The sequence below is a fragment of the Macrotis lagotis genome, chromosome X (genome assembly GCF_037893015.1).
Source record: "Macrotis lagotis isolate mMagLag1 chromosome X, bilby.v1.9.chrom.fasta, whole genome shotgun sequence".
Taxonomy (NCBI): Eukaryota; Metazoa; Chordata; class Mammalia; order Peramelemorphia; family Peramelidae; genus Macrotis; species Macrotis lagotis.
In genome coordinates this window covers 642826369-642850383 of record NC_133666.1, presented here as the reverse complement: position 1 = coordinate 642850383, position 24015 = coordinate 642826369, and the positions used below count along the sequence as shown (strand labels likewise).

Here is a 24015-nt window from a genome sequence, read left to right as displayed (position 1 = left end):
CTACAGTTAGTGGAAGCAGACCCTTCAGGGGAGGAGGAAGAGAAGGCAGAGAAGAGGGAGAAAGGGACCTAGGACAGTAGGCACACCTGCTGTCCAGAGCTCCTGACCAAAAAGGAGGCATAAGAAGGGGGGGATACCCAGGGCATGGCCATACCTGCTGAGCCCGGCATAACGTTCCTCGGCGGTACATGTAGTCCTCTGAGTTCATGATGAACACCATCTTGTGGGTGGTGAGCTTGAAGCGGCAGTCGACATTACAGGCACTCTCCACGCCAACAAGTCTCTTCCAGGAACTCTTCACTTCACTGCGGAGGGCTCGGACCTGTTTGCTTTGCCACTGGCGGAACTTTTTGAGATTTCTGGGTTAACAAACAAGCCAGTAAGGATCAAAAGGAAAGGAGAGAAACTACAAGACCCTGAGGAGAGGGAAAGGAGCTGACACTAAGGTAATTCACCCTCCAAGGATGGCTACTGTCTGCTAACTTCTGGCTCGATGGTTGAAAAGTCACAAGTTAATTCCCTCTGATATTTCCTTCCTGTACGAGATTTAGTCAACAAGTTTCTTAGAACTGCTGAGATGTAAAAGTCTTCTCAACCCATCTTTATTCTATTAGATTCATTATGCCCTTTGGGGTAACTGAAGAAACACCAAAATCTAGCATTCTACAGATAGAAGGCCTTGGGGTCTTTTCTGCAACAGAAATGCACTCTATGAAAGAAATGCCAGTATTTTAAGAGGTCCCACCAAAAAAAAAAAAAAAAGAGTGAAACAAGCTCTCAACTCAAGATATTGTGGAGGAACTTCAGTAAAAGTCTGTTTCTTCTGGATAAAAGGGAAGTAAAGTGCAGCATAGGCAGGGGAACACTGGAAAGCCAGAACAACTCAGTTCAAGGCTCAGCAAACCTGCACTGCAACAGGTTGGCAGAGAAGGTCCCAACACCAGTTTGGAAGACATAATTTGAGCCCTGGGAATGCAGGTGTGACAGACAGGATGAGGTTGGGTTACCCTAAAGGAGGAAATCACCTCTGCACAGGCAATGCCTTGGCAAGCAAAGTCAGGGCTCAGCTCCCTAAAGGAGGGAACAAACTGCTACACAGACAACATCATAGCAAGTGATAAACCAGATTCTGGCCCCAGTACAAAAAAGCTTGAGACTATATACTGCAAGGAATATATCAAACAGAGTTTAAAAAAAAAAGCACTAACCATAGAAAGTTTCTCTTCTGATAAGTATGATAAAAAAATGAAGCCTCAAAGGAGTTTATGAATTGACCTCAAATCCAAAAAGACCTCTTAGAAAAGCTCAAAAAAAGGATTTTAAAAACCAAAGGAGAAGAAAAAAAATAAAAATAGAAATGAAAGTTGTACAGAAGAATTATGAAAAATCAACTACTTTAAAAGTAAAAATGACCAACTGGAAAAAGAATACATATTCATCAAAAAGCGAAATCAATCAATTGGAAAAGAAATATAACTCATCAAAAAATAAAATGAACCAACTGGAAAAAGAAACACAAAAGCTAACTGAAGAAAATAAGTGATGGAATCGCTTTAATAGTTTCAAGCATTCATCATGCCATGGACTAGAAGTTTATGGTCTTGGACTAAGACCCCATCATATGAAGTAGATAAGCTAAGCAGATGACTCCCAGAAGAAAAACTAGTCTAAAATTCTACCCACAAAGCAGCAATCCATCTACTAAACTGAGGTGATTCAGAATGGACCCAAAAGTGAGTGCTGACTATCCTTACCTTTGCAGAAAAACAGGTTTCAGAAGGAAGCCGTCATTGGGTGGATTTGGGGCTCCCTCTGTGCCCACATACTGTTCCATGTAATTGGCCAAGTGCTATAAAAAAAGAGACACATTGAAAATTCTTTCTCTCTGGCTTTTAATGATGAACCAAGTCAGGAAAAAACACATTATGTTTCTTCTTGATTTGAAGAACTGCACATTGTAATCTATACTGTGTGCAATTCATACAGCAAAAAGCAAACAATCTGTCCAGTAAGCAGGGGAAAACTGAACAAATAACATATTACAAAATTCCATAAAAAGTAATGGGGATGTAAGTCAAGTAATGCAATGTAGATCGGTAAAATACGAACAGCATATAAAATGACTACAATGAATTACAAAAACCAAAAGCACAGGCTTTGGATTTGGAAGGGGACACTAAGAAAAAATCTTTTTTGTTTTTATTTTGTTAAATGCATAGTGTAGGGGCGGCTAGGTGGCGCAGTGGATAAAACGCCGGCCCTGGAGTCAGGAGTACCTGGGTTCAAATCCAGTCTCAGACACTTAATAACTACCTAGCTGTGTGGCCTTGGGCAAGCCACTTAACCCCATTTGCCTTGCAAAAAAAAAAAAACAACCTAAAAAAACAACCTAAATGCATAGTGATTTTTTTTCTCTATCAATTAAGAAGCAGAAAGTACCTATTTTCAGATTTTATTGGGCAATTTATTCCACATTCAATTTGCTATGAGTAAGTTCATAATTTTTAAAAGATTTGAAGGGTTTGAACATTAAAGGACCAGTCTTTCCCACTCAGCAATCTAATGCTTCCCAATCTTTCTACGGACAGAAGAAGGAAAAGGAAGGAAGGGAGAAAAACCCAAATCCCCAGGCTTTGTAGGGGAGCTCTGAAGCTAGTACAAATGAAGTTTAATCAGGGACATAATTTTCATACTGCTATCCTAACCAATGGCATGGTACAAGGACACAATTATCTAACCCCACCTGAAAGTCTTGAAAATTCCCTGCCTGACCAACACTGAGCTACCAGTATATTTATGCTATGTATTATATTGATCAGGAAATAGGTTATTATGATTAAATAAGATTTCTCATAAAGAATAAAATGTTTAGTTGTACACTGAGAAAATATGAATTACTACATTCAGATCAACAGGATACTATCAATTTTACAGCTTTAATTCCTTGCCCTCATAAAGTCATTTCAAATAATGTTTTAACATTAAGAAATCAACTAGCAACATTTATGGAAATGGGAATGTCAAAAGATCAATGAGTTGGGAACCTAGGCTTTTATTTAATCCCCCTTCCTGCTGGAGGTGAGCAGACAGTCCCAGCAGAGTGCCAATAGCATCAGCCTGGTGTTGTCACAAACCTTTGAAAAAAGTGCAGTCATTGCTGAGCTTAAGCAGTTTCCTACTCTTACCCCAGGATTAATCTAATGGAGTCATCACCGCCCTCCTCAGGCCCCAAGGCAGGGAGCAACTGGAACATCAAGATAGTTGGCTTCTGCCCAGTATGACCAGGCCTTCTCTTAGTGGCTTCTTGTACATGGCTTTCAGTTGCACCTTCCCCAGATGGCCCTCACCTGACCTGGATGGAGGTTGCAGAGCTGAGACCTTTACCTGGACTTCCACAGGATCTTCTGTTTGGGCCTCTTCTGTGTCCAGCAACTCAATGGTCATTATCACCTGCCCTTTCCTCTGAAGAAACATCACCTAGGAAAATGTAATACAAGCATACCTTACTATCCAAGGATGGTAAACAAAAATCTGCCCAAAAGCAGACCCAGGAAGTTACACAGTCTCACATCTGTCCTGACTCACCATGAAAACGAAGCCTTTTCCAACAGTTTCCAAACCCTGAGTCTAGTTAGGAATCTAAAGCACAAAAGTGTTGATAAACATAAAATGCTAGTGCTGGAAGAGTTTAGAAGTCAATTAGTCTAACCATACCAAAGCAACAAGCCCCTCAACACCACCAATGGCGCATGCAATACCAACACCTCCTGGAATGCCTCCAACAATATACCCCTAAAGACAGTGCACTGCCTCATGAAAAGTCAAGAGTCCAAGGAGGCATGTCTAGAATCATGAACCCACAACTACCTTCCTCTAACTATTTTTAAAATAAATTGTCTTGAAGTTTTCTGTTTATATATCAGTCATATCCAGATAAACCATTTTTGCACATGGCCTCCCTTAGAGACAACAGTTGCTCCCAAGCACAACACACCATCTGGGCACTCCGGCTGCCCATCCCCAGTGGCTACAATGTCTTTCCTCTACCTCAAGGCTCCTCTCAGATACCCTTTCCCAAGAAACCTACTTCATTTGCCCTGAACAGATAGCGTTTTCCACCAATTAAAAGAATCCCCCTCCTCAGGTTCTCCTTTACCTTCATTCTAATCTACTGCACAGTAGACTCATGTGTAAGTGCACCAGATTCCTGACACCCACAACACTATAAAAGGCAGGGACTTGGCCAGGCATTATCTCTGTATCCTTGGCACTCAGCGTGATGCCTTGGACGCAAGAAGCCCTTGATAAAAATCAGTTGAATGAATGAATAAACCATCACTACTCCCATTCTTGAAATCACTGGAGGGGAATGTGCCAGATACTGCAACATATATTCTATCTATTTGATCATCGCAACAACCTTGGGAGACAGGTGATATTATTAGCCCTACTTTTTACAATTGAAAAAACTGAGGTTGACAGAGGTTAAGTGACTTTCCCAAGGTCACATACATGTTTGTGAATGTCAAATTACAAATTGCAAGGAAGCTGTGTCTTCTTTAGTTAAAGTCCAGTACTCACTCCACTGTACCATGCAACTGCCTTTAAGTACTTCAAAATACCCCTAGAGGGCAGCTAGGTAGCACAGGGGATAGAGCACCGGCCCTGGAGTCAGGAGGACCTGAGTTCAAATCTGGCCTCAGACACTTAATAATTACCTAGCTGTGTGGCCCTGGGCAAGCCACTTAACCTATTTGCCTTGTAAAAAAAAACCTAAAAAAAAAATAACCCTAGAAACATCATATTATTTCCCCATTTTGCAGAGAAAATGAAGCCCTGGAAAAAAACATCAGTTCCTGTCATGCCCACAGGCAGTCTTCCTGTGAGTGCCAGAACTGGGCCCTGTGTACATGTGTCCCCTCTCCCCAGCACTCTCTTGCCTGGGGATACTGCCCACAGTTAGGAGAATCACTGAATGTCCTGCTTCAATGATCTGCGGCAGTGCAGCAAGATGGGCAGGCAAAGTGCCCTTCACATGCAGGTCCAGGATCAATCCCTGGCACCTCTCAAAGGAAAGAATGTGGATGAACACTGGTTCTGGTGTCATGGACCCAGTTTCAGAACCTGCTTTTGCTGCTCACTCTCTGATAAAGTGAGTGATTTACTTTCCTGGGCTTCAGTTTCCTCAGTTATAAAGTGAGGAAGTCAAGCCCACTGCTACTTTTTCTGAAAGTGGTTTCTCACCTTGAAACAGTTTTCATCGGCCATGCACCGCTCTGCCTTCCACTGGTAACTTGTCTCCTTGGCTGCACGGACACAACGAGAGGACAAGTTCCCTCCCGCCGCGCCACGTTTCTTCTCGTTGAGGTAGAGTTCCACCACTTTTAGACAAATGTCATCACTCACCAGGTGATGAAGCTGTTGGTTTAGAACAAGGATAACTGAGTACATACTGACTTTATTGATCCCAATGTAAGCTCACATGTACTGTGAAAAATCAGAGATTGCACTCAGGTCTTACATAGGCCAAGGGTAAAGGAGGATAATCTATATGCAAATCAATATTGGAGTACTTTGTCCACAGGGAGCCTCTTCCTGGGATTGGGCCTCATTTTCCCAAAGTGTCAAATGGGTCACAAAGAAGTAATTTAACTTAACTGAGTTCACAGCATGCAAGTAAAGAACCCAGTCTGGGGCTCTGGTGAGTCTCCACAGGCTTCTCTAAACTTGTGGTCCCCAATGCCAGGAAGGCACCAGAAAGGTCACCCTGCTAGGGTAGAATGAAGGGCAGAGAGCCAGGATGACTTGAGAAAGGACTCTTTGGGGCACATCCCCACCAAGCTGCCAAGCTCCCTTTCTGCCAAACACTCACCTGCCGCACAATGTTCTGTACCAGCTTGTCCATGGTGAAGCCAATGTAAGCATGAATGGTAAACATCTCCCGAAGGGTGTCCTCATACTGTGTGGGATCAATGTTGCCCTCCAGTAAACTCCTTACCATGTCCAAAAATGCTGGATAATATTCTTCCAGTTCCACCTCACCTAATTAAGAGGCAGATAATTTTTAACTCTTTCAAAATCATCCACAAAAAAAGAGAACATTACCAACAGATTAGCAAAAACATCCATTTAGGCTTACCTCTGAAACTCAAGATTTATTTCTGAACCAGAGGGATTGTCACTGAATCACATGCTTAGAACCATTAAGAGTGATCATAATGAAATGATTTCTGGCATCAAACCGGCAAGTTGTCTATATCTGATGCCTTAATATTACATGCACAATACCACTGGTTTCATTAATGAGATTACTCCCTCTACCAATGCAAATCACAACCCCTTCACACCTGGAGGAGAGGTCTGATGCATTCCCAGGACCAAAGATAGTCACTGTTTGCCAGCCAAGATTCTGGGGTTAAGGCTCTCAAGGATGTCACTAGGCTGGCCCATAGATGAATGATACACACACAGGTCACTGCAAGCCCTCCTCAAGGTCCCCATTGGTGGCTAGGGACTCATCCACAATGACAGTGGCAGTTAGCCAAGGTGGAACCACACCTGACACAAAGAGGTGGTTGGCAGTAGCAGCAGTATCTGATAGGCACAGCATCTCAGCTAATCATCCTTTCTATCAATCAGGGACCATAGCAAAAGAAAAATGGCAGCTAACACCACTGTGGTTGAGGCAGCATGGTCAGTGATGAAGAGCCCTGTAAGTGCAGTTCTAATTGGGTCACAAGCTCACTGCATGAGCCCTTTCTTGGAGCCCTTATAACATCCTACATCATATGGCAATGATGCCTCCTCCCAAGGGACGGGAATTCAGGGAAGCCTGGAGGGATTTGCATGAACTGATGCTGAGTGAGATGAGAACCAGAAAAACAGTGTACACCCTAACAGCAACATGGGGGTGATGATCAACTTTGATGGACTTGCTCATTCAATCAGTGCAACAATCAGGGACAATTTGGGGCTATCTGCGATGGAGAATACCATCTGTATCCAGAGAAAGAACTGTGGAGTTTAAACAAAGACCAAGGACTATTACCTTTAATTTAGGAAAAAAGAACTGGTAGGTTATTGTCTGATCTTGCTATCTCCTCTACTTTATGTTTCTTCCTTAAGGATATAATTTCTCTCTCATCACATTCAATTTGGATCAATGTATACCATGGAAACAATGTAAAGACTGGCAAATTGCCTTCTGTGGGGGGGTGGGGAGAAGGGAAGTAAGATTAGGGGGAAAAATTGTTAAACTCAAAATAAATAAAATCTTTTAAAAAAAAAATGATGCCTCCTCCCTGCCTCAGTGGGTGGAGCAAGGGAGGCTCCATATAAAGGCCATCACTCCACTTCATCCTGTGCCCCAGACACATGTCCCTTTCTTACTCTAGAAATGACCACAGTCCAGGGTAGTCTCTGAAGAGGTCAAAAATATGCTAGCAAAATATGCTTCCTTTTTTCACCGTGTGCAAGATAAAGGCAAACTGAGCTTTGCCCCCTCTGGACACAGGGTCCCCCAAAGTGCCATCTCAGTACTGGGAACATTACAGACTTCAACAAGGGCAACCCAGGGGATCCCCAAAGATAACACCTTAGAGGGTCCAATAACATGCTGCTGGGTGCTGAAAGACCAGCTGAGATGTGCTTACTTGGCTGCTTCAGCCGCAGCTCCATTGCAGGATCATTAGATTTCTCCTTCCTCCCTTCACAGAGGAGTTTCTCTCTCTCCTTCTCAGTCCGATATTCTAAGAGCTGCTTCTGGGCCTGCCGGTAAATCTTTAAGAGCCTCGAACAAAGAGTTTGGTGAAGGCGTAGGAAAAAATACCAGTTGTTGTTGGCAAAAAAGAGGCTGTAAACATCATCCAGGGCCCCAGGCTGCTCAGGGGCTGCAGCAGTGGCAGCAGCAGCAGCACATGAGCCACCCTTTTCGTCCAAGGGGCTGCTCTGTGGGAGAGATGTGGATTTTTTCCAGAGGTCAGTGGTATCCAAATTTTGTCCCTGACTGTGTTCTCGGTCTTCATCAGTTGACTCCTCAGAAATACCAAGGTCTGAGAGTTGGGAAAAGAATAAGCTGGGCACAAAATGGTGGACTATTTGCTGGATGGTGCCCTGATCTTCCTTTTGGATAGTTGGCTGCCTCTTCACATAGTAGCTGATGAGTGAGGCTGCATCCTCCAGGATCTGCTTGTCTTCATAGACAAAAATAAGGTGGGGCTCATTAGTTGGGGCACTTCGGCCTTCTGAATGTTGTTCTTGATGCTGCAATGGGGGGGGGGGGGGGGGAATAAAGTACCATTAGCCAGAACACAATGTTTTCCCAATTAACAGCATTATTCTTATTATTAGAAGTGAAATGTGTGAAAAGTGTGAAGATCTGTTATTTTTAAAAGGTGGCAGGCCACACAGTGTGACTAGTGTCAAGAGCTGAAGACCTGAGTTCTAGTCCCAGCTTTGCAAATAATTAGCTGTGACACCTTGGACAAGTTTCTCCAGTCCTCAATTTCAGTTTCCCCATCTATGACAGGTGGGGTATATAAGGCTTCTTGTAGTTTGACTCATAAGGTCCATTCCAGTAATGACAGTTCATATTTGAAGGTCCCTCTTTGCTCTATCATTCTGTACTCCAAGGGTCCTCCCACCCCTGTGTTTTTAAGGGTCCTCCCAGCTTTGATAGCAGTAATCTAAGAACTTAGTGGAAAAATCATCAATAATATCAAACAAAGTCCCGTTGGTTAAAAAAAAAAAGGAAAACGTAAGTCAAAAATAAAAGATTCTTTAGAGATAATATTTCAGAGATGTAGTCTAACCCAGCATTTTACAGATGAAGAAACTAAGGCTTCTAGTGAGGAGACTCATGCAAGACTTAAAAGAGAGCACATGATTGAGCCTGACTCTCAAATCCCAGTCACACTGTTAATAGAACTGTTTACAACTGCTTTGTGCATCCTGGTAATACTAGCATAATAAACATATTTGAAGTGACAACATGATTACAAGAAGCAATCATTTAAAACCCTAGTACCACATATAGTACCTAGTACCAATTATAAAAAGGACCTGGGGTGAACCTGAGGTGAGGGATAGAAGCATGAGCATCTAATAGTCTGAGGAGACAACAAGAACTTAAACATTTCTATAGTTTTCTACTCAGTCCTTTGAGGGAGCCAGTTCAAACAATCCTATTCTTATTATGCCCCACTTCCAAAGGAGGAATCTGAAGTCATGAGCCTAAGGTCCCAAAGCAGTTGAGACAGGAACCCTCCCAAAAGCTCTGACTCCAAGTCTGTATTCTTTCTATTCTAACAAGCTGCCTTGGCAGAACTGTGTCTAAAGTGCAACCAGACTGCATGTCTTGTCCAAGTTTTAATGCATGTTACATTTAATGAAACAGACACCTTCTTTGGCTTAAAGAGCTGTCAAAATAAATCATATTTAAATCCAAAAAGTAGAAAACTTATTACCTTCTTGGAATCATATTCCCATGTGCTTCTAAATTCTAGCTACAAATGGCCATCTACCTGCTGACAATAGCCCTGCTTCTTCTCATATCTTCAAATTCTTCCAGACTCAGGTGCCATCAATGAGGTGTCTCCCATCTGGTGAGACTCTTACTTCTCTGCAATTTAGTAGGTAGTCCTGAAGAGATGCTGTTGCCAAAACTGTAATAACCTTAGTGATGGCCAATCAGATCTAGATTCACCTTCAACTGACACATTAGGTCCTTACATATCTTCAAAAGTTTCAAAAATTAATCTTTTCAATTTGCAATTACTCCTAAAGGGCAATATCCCCCTAAAGAGATCATTTTTTAAAAGTACAAAAATATTTATAGCAGCTCTTTTCACAGTGATAAAGAATTGGAAATTGAGAGGATGTTCAACAATTGGGACATGGCTGAACACATTGTGGTATATGAATGTGATGGAATATAATTTTCTCTAAGAAATTATGAGGGAAAGAACTCAGAATAGCCTGGAAAGACTTATATGAACTAATGCTGAGTGAAGTGAAGAGAACCAGAAGAACATTGTACACACTAATAGCAACACTGGGTGATGATCAACTATGATGAACGTGTTCATTTCAGCAGTACAATAATCAAAGACAATTCCAAAAAACTTGTAATGGAAAGTATCATCCATATCCAGAGAAGGAACTGTGAAGTTTAAATGAAGATCAAATCTTACTATCTCCAATTTTTAAAAGTTGCTTATGTGGTATGTTTTTTTTTCTCTCTTAGGTTTTTTTTTTCTGTTTTGATTCTTCTTTCACAACATGATTAACATGGATCTATGTTTAGCATGGTTTTACATGTATAGCCTATATTAGATAGCTTTCTGTCTAGGGAAAGGTAGTAAGGGAGGAAAATGTGAAACTCAAAATCTTACAAAAAGAAAAAAAAGATTGTTGAAAACTATCATTTCATGTAATTGAAAAAATAAATCTTTTTTAAAAATTAATCTCTTAGAGAATCTGTAAAATGTCTATTCACTCTGTGTGATTATCACAAACTCAAAGAAGATTCACTTCTTAGATACTTAAAAAAAAAAATCTCAATCTGTGCCACCCAGCTGCTCAGGTCAAAAGTAAACCAATGACACAAACTTTTCAGTACAGGTTGAAACCAGGAATACTGAAGATAATGGAAAGAGCAGTGACAACATGAAGCATCAGCAGCTTTAACTAGGAGGCCCCATCAACAACAGGCCATGACTTCACTTTAGGGCTTCTCTTCTTCATTTAACAAGTGCTCCTCGGGAATGCTATGGTCCATTCCATGGTTTCTCTTACCTCTGATATTCTATGATTTATGTTATGAAGTTCTGTCCAGCTTGAATATAACATGTTCTAAAGTCTCTTTTAGCTCTATTACCCTATGATTTACTTAAAGAAGGTATCTACTCTCCTCTTATCACTGAGCAAATCTTACCTCATCATAAACACTTTCAATTTCATTCAGCAAGCTTTTTGATCGAAGAGCTTTAGTGTCATTTTGCTTAAAATTAACAGCCTGATGGTCAAGAGATTTTAAATAAGCCTTCTCATACTGTTCCCGCCAGATTTTATTGAAGCCCTGTTGGGCTTCTCTCCATTCTTCCTCTTTTGCTTTTAGCCTGTGAGAAAGAAGGAATGTTCATTTATCAAGAAAAAATAGAGCACAAGCCTATTACATTACTATAATATTTTCAATAACTATCTGGTGCATATCTTAATTCCAATGCATAGATTAACTTATGGCACTGTGAAATTGCTTAGTTGAAAGAAATACTACCTTTCTTTCTGCCCTCTTCAGCTCCAAACTGGGAAGCCATGGTGACGAGCTTCCCGATTTTCCCAACCCACAGCAAAGGGAAAACAGAAAATACCTTTTTAGCACAACAGGAACAGCAGTCACTGGATTCTTTTTCAGACTTTCAATAATTTCTGGGGCTTTATCACCATAAATTCGATAGATTGCTCGCCGTTGAATGACTTCAGATGTCCCTCCCAAGCAGTCATCTAATCGGAATTTTTCCTGATCTTCTGGAGACATTCTGGAGAGCTTTTTCTGCACACTCTCCAAAACCCGGATGGTGGCAAGGTTGGTCTCCAAGACAACATCTAACTATTAAAATAAATTCAGTTCAATGGATATTGATTAAGCAAACTATGTTAAGATGGTTTAGTGGATAAAGCAACAGGCTTGAAGTAGGAAGACCTGAGTTCAAATCTAACCTCAGACATTTATTATCTGGGTGACTCTGGGCAAGTCACTTCACCCTGTTTAACCTCATTTCCTCATCTATAAATGAAGAGAAGGAAATAGCAAACCACCCCAGTATCTTTGCCAAGAAAACACCAAAAAAGGTCATTAAGTCAGATACAACTGAGAAACAACTCAACAATTGGCCCCAGGCAGAAAAAGAAAAACCAGTTCTTCCCTTTGAGGAGGTTTCATTTTACTAACAAACTAAATTAATACAACAAAAACTAAATTAATACAAGGTCTCTACTAACTTTTTGACCTTGGGCAAGTCCCTTTACCCCAACTGCCTCATCTTCCCCCCCCCCAACAAAATACAAGGTCTCTAAATGCAAATTAATTTCAAAAAGGAGAAAGTGCTAATAACTGAGGGAACAGGAAAAGTCTCATGGAGGAGGGAAAATCTGAGCAGTGCTTGAAGAGAACTCAAGATTCTATACAATGAAGGGGAGAAGAGAATTCCAGACATTAATCACCATGTGTCCAAAAACATGAAAGGCAAGGGAAGAAATCTGATGGCAGCCAAAAAAGGGAGTACTGGGAGAGGCACAGTTTCCAGGGAGAGGGAGGTAACAGTGCCCACTGTACTGGGTTCACATCATACCTTATCTGGACCACCAGGACTCTGACCATCCAGAGGAGGGCGACCAAGATGGTGAAAGGCCCTCGGGTAAGATCATTTCATGTAAGAAGAAGTTGAGGGAATGAAGTCCCTTCCAACTTTCATATTCTGTGATTCATGTATGAGAAACAGCTAAACAGGCCAGTTTGAATAGAATGGAAAGTAATGAAGTAAAATAAGAAACAAGAAAAATAGATGGGAATCTGGTTGTACATGGCTTTAAAAACCAACTTGGAGATCTCATATTTTATCCAAGAGGCAATATCAACTTGTCTATCTGAAGGATGGACTAGAGAGGGGAGAAACTGGGAAAAAAAGATTAATTAGGAAGCTATTCCAAAAAACAATCAATCAAGAAGAAATAAGGACCTGAAGTATGGTTGTGGTCATGTGAGTGGAGAAGATGGATACAAAAGATATTGTGGAAATACAATCAAGATGATATAATAACTGAAGAGTCACTAGAAAATATATAAAATAGTAAAGTAATAACAAAATGATGACGGAACATAAATTTAGAGTTTTGAACTAAATAAGATTCACCAACATATTTAAGATCTGAATTTTAAAAAGCAGAATAGTGTTATCCCAACAGACTCAATTAGAAAAGCCTTTTTCAAGTCCTATCTGTGCAAGAAAGCACAGAAATATGGAACCTGAGAGTTAGAAGCAGTCTTAAGATAGCCAAGAAATAGAAATTGAGGGGCCATCCATTTGGGGAATGACTGAACAAGTTGTGGTATATGACTGAAATGACTGTAATGTGATACTATTGTGCAGTAAGAAATGACAAGCAAGATGATTTCAGAAAAACCTGGAAAGACATACATAAACTGATGCAAAATGATACAAGCAAAACCAGGAAAAAATTATGCACAACAACAGCAATACTGTATAATGATCAACTCTAAATGACTTATTCTCAGCAATTCAATGATTCAAGACAATTGAGGGATTTATGATAAATATTATCTATATGCAAAGAAAAAAAGGATGGATTCTGGATGAAACATACTATTTTTCACTTTATTTTTTTCTTTTTTTTTTTGAGAGGCCTGTTTTCTTCACAATATGACATATGGAAATATGTTTTAGAAGACTGCCAACCTATATTGCTCACCATCTCAGGAAGCAGGGGAGGAAGAAAGAAAATTTGGAGCTCAAAATTTTTAAATTGTTAATTTTAATTTTTTTAATTTTAAAATTTTTTTAAATTAAATCAAAATTTTAAAAACTGATTGCTAGTGTGTAATTGGAAAAAAATTTAAATATTAAAAAAAAGAAGAGGTCTTAGAAGTCATCCAGTCCTTTTGACCTTGAGGCTACTGAAACAGCTCTAATGACAGGGAAGTCATCACACCAACATGGTAGGTAACTCAGTTCAACAACAGAAAGAAGTTCAATTGCCATACCTGCAACTGCCTTTAATTATATGGCAGCAACCACGTATCTTTCAAGTCTTTCCTTTTCCAGGGACAGCTAGGTGGCATAGTGGATAGAGCATTGCTCTGAAATCAGGAGGACTTGAGTTCAAATCTAATCTCAGACACTTAATAATAATTAAGTCACTTAATTGGGCAAGTCATTTAATCCCATTGCCTTACAAAAACCAAAAAAACAAAAGTCTTCCTTTTTCCAGTCCAAAAAAAAAAAATCGTCATTCATTCAGTCAATTTTTTAAGAAAAGTAAACAAAAACAGCAAATTGTTGGATATTAAGAAGTAGGAAGAGCACCAGCCCTGGAGTCAGGAGGACCTGAGTTCAAATGTGGTCTCAGACACTTAATAATTATCTAGCTGTGGGACCTTGGGCAAGTCACTTAACCCCACTGCCTTGCAGAAAAAAAAATTAGAAGGGACAGCTTGTCACTAAAGGGTGTACTATGTTGTACAATCATTTAAGCAGAATACATTCAACAACCTGACAGGGATACAGGACAAAACTGCATGCCTCCCAATATTCATGAAGTCAGTCTTTGGATTCTATAGTAAGGACTTAAAAGGGCATTTAGTGGGCTTGCTGGCAGTCAGGCTATGAGTCTTTCAGAAAGACAGAGAGGAAATGCAAGATGACACAGAAACCTTTGCTTTCTCGGTGAGTAGGGGTGGTGGAGGATGGCAGCCTCAACAGGCCATTGTGGCTCCAGGTTATATAGAAGGTGGCAACTCTGCTTTTCTCTACCCAAGGCACATTTGGAATGTAATGTTCAGCTCTGGGTAGCATATTTTTGAAGGGACACTAACTTTACATATTATGTCCATAAGAAGGGAACCAATACATGGAACACTATTGTTTCTATTAGAAACCAGGAGGGATGAGAATTCAGGGAAGCCTGGAAAGATCTGCAGGAACTGATGCTGAGCAAGATGAGCAGAACCAGAAAAACATTGTACACCCTAACAGCAACATGGGGGGTGATCAACCCTGATGGACTTGCTCATCCCTTCAGTGCAACAACCAGGGACAATTTTGGGCTGTCTGCAATGGAAAATCCATCTGTATCCAGAGAAAGAATTATGGACTTTGAACAAAGACCAAAGACTATTACTGTCAAATTAGAAAAAAAGCATTATATTATCATGTAATTTTACTATCTCATACTTTATTTTTCTTCCTTAAGGATAAGATTTCTGTCATCTCATTCAACTAAGATCAATGTATAACATGAAACCTAAACACTAACAGAATGCCATCTGTGGGGGGTGGAGGAGGAAAGCAAGAATGAGGGAAAAATTATAAAACTCAAAATAAATAAACTCTTTAAAAAAAAAGAAGGGGGGGCAGCTAGGTGGCGCAGTGGATAAAGCACCGGCCCTGGAGTCAGGAGTACCTGGGTTCAAATCCAGTCTCAGACACTTAATAATTACCTAGCTGTGTGGCCTTGGGCAAGCCACTTAACCCTATTTGCCTTGCAAAAAAAGCCAAATAAATAAATAAATAAATAAATAAGTGAATGAATGAATGAATGAATGAATAAAAAGAAGGGAACCAATATAGAAGGAAAACAAATTATGTCATTTGGCTGAATATACTGAGTAAACTGAGCCTGGAGAAAAGCCGTAGCAGCAGGAGGGAGCTATGCCGAACAGTTACTGTATAGAAAAGGGATTTGGCTTGTTCTCTTTGGCCCTAGAACAGAACAAGTCCAAATGAGTTAAGAGAGATTCTGGTTTGATAGGAGGAAAATTCTGCTAACAAGTAGGCTGCCTAAGAGTAGAGTGGACAGCTTTAGAAGGTAATGTGCGTGTCATCTCTGGGGACCTCCCAGATGGAAACTCAGTGAGGTTGGATGTGATGGTCTGTAAGGAGTTCCCTCAACTCTGAGGTTTTGCCAATCAGAACTAGCTACTGATGGAAGGGGCTGCCTCATAAGACAATGAACTTTATATTACTGAAGATACTGAAGTAAAAAAATATATAATCACTGTAGAGATCTGCTGTTCCAGAAAGGATTCATGTTATGGTTTCCATTCCTCTTCTAGTACTTGATGATTGGAAAGGAGAATGAACAGGTGAAACCGACAAAAGAAGGCAAGCAAAAGGATGAACACACCTCAACAGATCTAGATGAAATAAGTTTATGTCAATTAAAATATTAGCTGTAAAACTGTTCTACTATTCATTAAAGACACTGAAAACAATCAATCAATTCATCCTCTAGATTCTCCAATGTCACCTGACTGCCAGGGGGAATGTTGGGAAGAATCAAAGAACTATGATATAAAAAGGATAAAAAATGGCAGCACAAACACACCTCAAACCGTTCATCCTCACAGCGATGCAGCTGCTCTTCATATGGAGTTTTTTTTGAACTGACAAATGTAGAGTCTTCAGACCAGGAAGGAAAGGATACCCAGGTGTCATTTAAAACCTATGATAAAAGAGAAAAATACATTGCATAAAGCTTTGACCTCTCCCATCTAAGCCATAACAATTATTCTATCTCATTGCTTCCCCAGAATTCTGGCCATGGTTAACGTCCTTAAAATGAAGTAGCAAAAATCGCCACATGGGCGGCAAGTACCTCCTTGCATATGGCTGTCCTGCCACTGCACTTTGGCTGTTGGTAAGTTTTGGGGAGTGCTCGGTAACTAGATCCTATGCGCTTGCAAGATGCGTAGTCAATTTCCCGACCAATTCCATCCCCCGATCGATCACTCATGGGTGGTGCAAACGAAAGCTCTTTTACTCCCAAGAAGGACTTGAATTGGGCGAAGAGTTCTGGAAATTTTCTTCAAAAGTTAAAGGCATACTGTAAGTCCACATAGTCATGGCCTTCCCAAAGAGGTTTATGAAGTGTGCATAAAGTAAGTGCTCAATAATTTTTTAGTAAATGAATGCAGGAGACTTGATCCTATCTTTACCTCAGGGATTATTAAACTTTTTTGAGTAATGAACCCCTTTGGTAGTCTAGAGAAACCTATGGACTCTTCAGAATACTTTTTTAAATGGATGTAAAAAATGCTTGGATCTAAATGCACAGATTTTAGAGATAACCAGTTATGCTGAAATATAGTAATTAAAACATTTTTTAAAAGTTTCAGTTCCCAAAGTTAACTTTCTGCTCTAGCTACTGAGTCAATAGTTAAGTTATACAGCATTAATTTATACATAAGATGACAATTTTTGTGTCATATCTGGCTTGTGAAAAACTTAGATCTGTTGCCTATAATTGATATTTTTCAGTGTATACTTTTTTTACTGCTTATTTCTTTCAGATATATTACCTAGTTATCTAAAGCTGGCCTATATTTGGACAAATATAATCGGCATCTATCACATGCCCAGTACCACAGAGTTTCAATAATTTTTAGGCTTTAATCTTTCAGTTCTGAATCCCAAGACCTGAAATCAATGCCACATGTGCTAATGATATGAAGTAAGCTATATTTCTGGCCAAGTTTTTTAAATGGTTATCCTACTTTCAGACTGTTACTGTCTAAAGTATATATATATATATATTATTCATGATGATCAATATTAAACAACTACTATGTGCAAAGTGGTGGGGCAAAGACAAAGTTTCAAGAAGACCTCCCCCCTTTATTCACTACCCCCCACCCCCCATCTTATACATTAAGCAGTGAGAGTATGAGAAAGAAAATAAGATCATTAAGTTGTTAAATGTAAGGTTTGAAAAAAAAAGACTCCAGCTACATTGTCAATGATCATCAAGTATGTGATGTGAAGGCAGGATAGCTCAGTAAAAAGAGTGGTATATTTGGAAGCCAAGAGGATACGGGCTTGAGATCCATCTTGGTCATTTACTATCTCAGATAGAAATGTAATAAATGAATACAAAATCTGTAAAATTATACTATATTTAAGTGATAAGCTTGTCTTCCTCCTACTAAAATCTGGCATACAGAAGGTAAAACATGAGTAGTTTATAATATTACTTCCTAGTGTGGAGCTTCATTTTTCTTTTAAGAATATTTCAATTGTATATGTCTATGTGGGGTGTACACTATTCATTTTCAAGTTTTTATTGATATATTTGTATTCCTACAGTTCCCCAGTATCACTTCTCTCAGAGAACCATCCCATATAACAATAGTATTTTTTAAAGAGAAAACTGACCAATATACTGAAGTCTGAAAATGCACTCAATATACAATTAAGGACCCTACACCTCTGCCAAGAAGACACTTCCATTGAAATTTATGTTCTCATATCTCTTCTATTAAGTCATTCTTTAAAATTTTGCAACATCTGTTTTTAACTTTTGTGTGGCTGTTTTGTTATATTGTTGTAGACGTATATTTCCTTGGTTGTTTCATTTTATTATCAATTCATGTAAAACTTGTCAATGCTTTTCTATATTTGTCATACTCTTCATTTCTTACACCAGATAATATTTCATTATATTCATATGTCATAATTTGTTTGGCCATTTCCAAATCCATGGACATCTATGTTTTTCCAATTCTTTGACATCCAAAAAAGTGCTGCTATAAATATTGTGGAGAATACAGGGACTTTATCAATATTTCTTAGAATATAAATCTTATAAGGGAATCTCTAGGTCAAAGGGGATGGATATTTTAGTCACTTTATTTGCATAACTCCAAACTGTTAACCAAAATGGTTGTACTGTTGTTTTCATAGCTCCATCCACAATGTACTGGTGAGCCAATCTTCCCATAACCCCTCCAACACGGATTACAATATTTCCATCTTTGCCAATTTTCAGGTGAAACCTTTAAATTGTTTTTTGTTTCTCTTATCATTAGTGATTTGAAGCATTTCTTTTATGTGGCTTTAACTGTAGTTTTTTTGAGAATTGTTCATACCCTATAACTTCTAATCTATTGGGAAATGGCTTTTTGCATATACATACACACACAAGCACAACAAAGACACAGACAAAACCAAGTGCCATTCTTACTCTAGTTACAGTATTTTTGTCTATGAAAGGTGTATGATCATAGCGCTGTGAAAAGTATATGATGTTTCTCTTCTGGTTTTTTTAAAATGATGTGATCTTCAATATTAAGGTCATGTATTCATTTGAAATATATCGTGAAATATGGCATACGGTGCTGCTCTAAACCTAATCTGTCAGATTACTTTCAAGTTTTCTCAGCAATTTTCTCTCAATTTATATTTTCTAGTTTATCAAACATTACATTATCAAGTTCCAATTGTTTCTGAATATCTTTCGTCTAATCTGTTTCACTGGGCTAGCTCTCTATTTTTTTTTTAACTAATGCTAAGTAGTTTGAGTAATTTCTGCTTTATAATATAGTCTTAGGTCTGGAAGTACTTACTATTCCCCTTCCTCCTTACCTTCTCAATATTTTATTAGTTTAGATTTTTTATTCTTCCAAATGAATTTTTTTAAGTTCTTTAAAATATCCTTTAACAATATGATATAGTATTAAAAACACAAATGTACATTTTAGGAGTCTTGCCATTATTGTTATATTGCCATGGCACAAGTCGAGAGCACTGAATATCTCTCAAGCTATTTTAAATCATTCTAAATGTTTTATGTTCATTGGTAACTCACTCTCCAAATACCAATGCAATTTGTAGTTATTTAGAATGAGATTTCCCTATTATTACTGTCTCAGGATTTTCTTATTATATATTAATGTTGTTGACTTTTCAGGGCTTCTAGTATGTCCTTACTTTTTCTCTCACTATTGTCCTATTATCTTTGCTAATTCCCTAGAATTTTGTTAAGTAAACCATCATGCTATCAACAAACAGCATTAGTTTTATTTCCTCTTTATCCATCTTCATAAGCCTTTAATATTGTTCTCTTGTCTTACTGCTAATGCTGGCATTTTCAGAATTATATTAAAAGAATCTATTCCCTATCACATGATTGCTTTTGGTTAGATACTTTTTAATTTTTTTTTAACATAGCCCTCTATGCCCACATTTTGTAGGATTCTTAGCATGAGTTGCAAGTGATTTCTAGTGATTATCTAGATTGTTTTCCTAATGTTGAAACTCCTTTGCATTCCAAGTATAAATCAACTTGGTCACAAGAATAATTTCCTGGAAAATTAGCTATAATTTGATAGGATTGTTCGAAATTTTGAATATCATTAGTCATTAATGATACTGATCAATCACTTACTATGTACCAGGCATTATGCTAAGCACTGGAGTGACATAGAAATGTCAAGGTCATACCTGTACTAAAGGAACTTAACAGACCCATAAGCCAGGTAGTATAAGCAAGCTACAGACAGGGCAAATGGAGATAATTAACAGGATGATAGCTTAACATTAAGGGATATTGAGAAAGGCTTCCTGATAAAAAAAAAACAATAGTATTTCAGTTGAGTCTTTAAATCAGCCAGAGAAACTCGAAGGCAGAGATGAGGAGCAAATACTAGGTCAGAGGGACAGCCAGTGAAAATGTTCAGCATATCAGCCAGTATCACTCTACCCCAAGAGCACTCTGGGTTTCAGTTCTCATTCTGTACTTCATTCTTTCCTTGAATGATCTACTAAGTCTATCTTCATTGCACCAAAGAAATCTGGTGGGCTATTTTATCAATTTTTGAGAATAATCTGTGTGGTATCAATATTAACTGTTTTTCAAAAATGTGATAGAATTTTCCTGTGACTCCATTAGGACCAAGAGATTTGTTTTAAGAATTCTATTTCATTTCTGTTGATCTGAGTATTTCATAATTCTGAATATATTTGCTTCTTTTGTGTTATCAGTTTTCTTAGCATACAACTGGGTCTAACAGGTACTGATTATTCTTGGTTTTGTTGACATTTCACCATCTGCTACTTAATTTGACTTTCTATCCTCTTTAATCAGATTGACTAAAAGTTTACCAATTTTCTTAAGTCTTTTCAAGAAATTAGTTTTTAGCTTTATTATTTCTATAGAAATTTTTTCTTTCCAGTTTATTTCTTCTCTAACTTTTAATAGCTCCTCTTTTTGTTTTTCTGGTGTTCTAATTTTTAAAAATGCGTGTTCAGTTCATTAATTTTCTAATTTGTTAATGTATGTTTGCAGTATAAGATTTTTCTTTAACTGCTTTATTTAGCTGCATTCCAGAAATGTTAGCATGTTGCTTCATCATTCTAATTATAGTTTCAATTAATTATTCCTTGATCTACTCCAGGATTTCATTAAGTTTCCATTTGGGATTCTAGCTCTTTTACATAACGTTCGAACTATTTTTATTGTAATAGTAATGTAAAGGATGTAGTTATTTACCTCTGCCTAACATTTGTTTGCAGTAACTTTGTGCCCTTAATGGTCAATATTTGTAAAACTTTCATGTAGTGCTGTATGCACACACACATGCACATGCATTATCTCATTTAGAAGATGCCATAAGTTTTTTGGCTCTATTTTCTCCAGCAATTTGTTCAGTTCTTTATTTTCCCATATTTTTTTTTCTGTTATAGAAAAGCAAGAACACAGAAATCTCCTGTCACCATTGTGTTTACAATATCCTCTTGGAGTTCAATTAATTTTTCCTTTATGAATTTATATACTAAAACATTTGTAGTATACAAGTTTAATGTTGATATTGGTTTGCTGTCTAAGGTTCATCTCACTATAAGGTAATTTTCTTATTTATTCCTTTTTACATTTTGAATGTTTATTTTTGATTGGTCTAATACCATGATTAGAAAACTTAAGATTAAAAATTAGATTAAAAACTACTGCTTTTTTGGATTCATCTTATGCATAGTAAAAAAAATTTTCTAATCTCTCATTTTGATTTTCTCCTAGTTTTTTTAAATGTGTTTCTTTCAAAAAAGAAATTGTGGAGTTTGTTTTCATTTCTTTGGATTGTTTAATTCATTCACAAAGTAATGAGTTTTATATTTTCCTCCTTTGTTTTTATTTCAGCCCCCAAAAAATATTAGAACTTTCCCTCCTCTAAACCCAATGATACATCTCTTCATTTATTTTAGCTCAATCTATTTTTAAGGCAATTTTGCTCTCATTCCCTTCATATTACCCTCAAGTTCTCCCTTCTGCCATTTATTACCCCCTCTCTAGTTTTATGTTTTTCTTATTTACTTTAATTCTTCCTCCTCTCCCCCTCCTCAGTTGTCAAGTAAAAATTCCTTTTCTCTTCTTCAATTTGTTAAGTCTTCAAAAGTTCATTTTTCTATGCCTTATTGGCATAGGATTTCCTTTTCCTCAGTATCTTCTTTATTTATTTCATCTATCTATGCTAGATTTCAATTCTTTGATTCATGGTCCTCTTATTTATTTCTTTTTCAGTCTCCCTAATACTTTATGGAATTAAAGCTTCTTTGGTACCTAAATTTTGGGGGGGTCCTTTTAAAAATTCTATGTTGTTGCTTTTAGTTCTTGCCCCCCTCTTTACAGTTGTGCATCACTCTTAGAAATATCAATTTCTAAAGGTGATAGGACATTTAAAACTATGTTAAAACTGTCCTACAGCCTAGTTTGTGCAGTTCATTATTGACTATTGTCTTTCCCATTTGCTTTGAAGTACCTCTGAAGTACCTTCCTACTCTTCTAGTTGTCAGTTTTCCACTGCAGGTTTGATTCCCTTTCTCCTAAAGCAAGATGAATGGTCTCTCAAACCTTCAAATACCAACAGATGATACCCATTGTAAGGTCCTAAGCTCCCTTTGCAGAATATCTCTCTTAACCATGGGAACATTCCTTAGTGGTGCCTCCTCCCACTACTGAAACTAGAATTCTCCATTTCTCTTGCCCTTTTTCAATTCCCCCCCCCCCACCCTCTCACCTTCTCACCCATTGTTCTGTAGGCCCTCTTCTTTCTAAGGGAATACAGAAGTTATTTTCCCTTTGATGTTAAAACTGGCTTATGGCATATTCACAGATTTCCCTATATATTTTCCCTCCCTTCCCCTTTTTATGTACCCTTATATTCTGTAATTTCGTCCCACCAAAAAAAAAAAAAACCTTGATTCAACTATAGTTGGGGTTGGGGGGGAGGGGAGTTATGATGTTTTAGTCCATAATGTTTTAGGTCTTTTCCTCCAGTACTACTTTTTAATTTTCATTCCTGTCTCCTCATATTTATTTAGAAAGAAATCTCTTAATTGTCTCTCTGCTGTTAATTTGTTAGTTATCCTTGGCTGCTATATTTGTTTGTTGTATTTCTATTGCCTAAGGTGTTTGAAAAGCAAATAAATTCTTTAGGTCTGGTTTGCTTTCTAGAAATGGTTTGAGCTTCTTTTTATTATTGATTAAAATCAGACTTGCAGAGTAAGTCATCTTATTTTGCATCCTGAACTTCTATGTGATTCAGAACATATAAATTTCCATTTCCAACTGTGATTTTTGGTGAGTAACAAAAAATCTTATGTATTTCAAATACCCTTGGGGGGGGGTCATCTTTCACCTGATTGCTTACAGAATTGATGAATTTAATCACACTATGTCTTGGAATTTACAGGATGTGGTTTATTAATGGAGAAGTTCCATAAATTCTTTTGATTTGCACTTTTGCTTCCTGTTCAAAAGTTCTAAGCAGTTTTCCTGAACTTTCTTATATTATGTTTTTCAAATTTTTTTAACTAGTGTTCTTCTGGTAGATCTACAATCTTTAAGTTGTCTTCATACTTGTCTTTGAGATCACCTTGTATGGGAATCATGTTTCCTTTTAATTTAATTACTTTTTGCTTCTTATTCTTTGCTTCCATGTATTTTCATTAACAATCAGTTATTCTCTCCTTTCTTTGGTGAAATGTCACAGTAAGCACATGTTTATCTCTACTTTCAATTATTTTTGCTTTCATAAATGTTGTTTTTTCTTTTAAACCATTCAGGGATATACTTCTGTACTTCCATTGTCTCCTGGAAATCCATAATATCTCTGCCTCAATCAGGTGTTATTTTCCATTAACTGAGTTTTCTTTCTCCCCAGATCTTCAGTAATTTCAGTCTTTCTATTTTCTTATAAAACTCTATTGCTGACTTTCTAACTCCTTTCCTTTCCCTTTGAAGTGTGGTTTCCCAGCATACTGGACTTCTTTCTCAGTTATCTCAGCCTCCTCTCCAAGGAATTCATAGTTCACAAGCCCATCTTTGTCCCAAGTGATTTTCAGGGGAATGGAACTGACCCCAACTAGATGCTGAGCTCTCCCCTTCAGGTTTTGTGAAGTGCCATTCAGTCACAAACGTTCTGCCCCAGTTCACTCTGTTCCCTAG

The 24015-nt window shown here is 38.0% G+C and overlaps 1 protein-coding gene across 5 annotated transcripts in view; it reads right to left on the bottom strand.

The window, feature by feature from the left end:
• The window catches only part of SIN3B (SIN3 transcription regulator family member B), a 70993-nt gene that overhangs the window by 12552 nt on the left and 34426 nt on the right, over positions 1 to 24015 (bottom strand). For 3 of the 5 annotated variants that reach the window (XM_074204416.1, XM_074204417.1, XM_074204419.1), the window contains 10 exons: positions 16393 to 16600; positions 16123 to 16239; positions 11370 to 11608; positions 10934 to 11117; positions 7653 to 8262; positions 5873 to 6042; positions 5245 to 5418; positions 3385 to 3477; positions 1755 to 1849; positions 155 to 359 (listed from right to left, as the gene is read on the bottom strand). In XM_074204416.1, coding sequence (XP_074060517.1) covers positions 155 to 359; positions 1755 to 1849; positions 3385 to 3477; positions 5245 to 5418; positions 5873 to 6042; positions 7653 to 8262; positions 10934 to 11117; positions 11370 to 11608; positions 16123 to 16239; positions 16393 to 16600 — 2095 coding nt within the window. Of the gene's footprint in view, positions 1 to 154; positions 360 to 1750; positions 1850 to 3384; positions 3478 to 5244; positions 5419 to 5453; positions 5771 to 5872; positions 6043 to 7652; positions 8263 to 10933; positions 11118 to 11369; positions 11609 to 16122; positions 16240 to 16392; positions 16601 to 24015 lie in introns of those variants that run through there. The other 2 variants (XM_074204420.1, XM_074204421.1) reach the window with 2 other exon arrangements.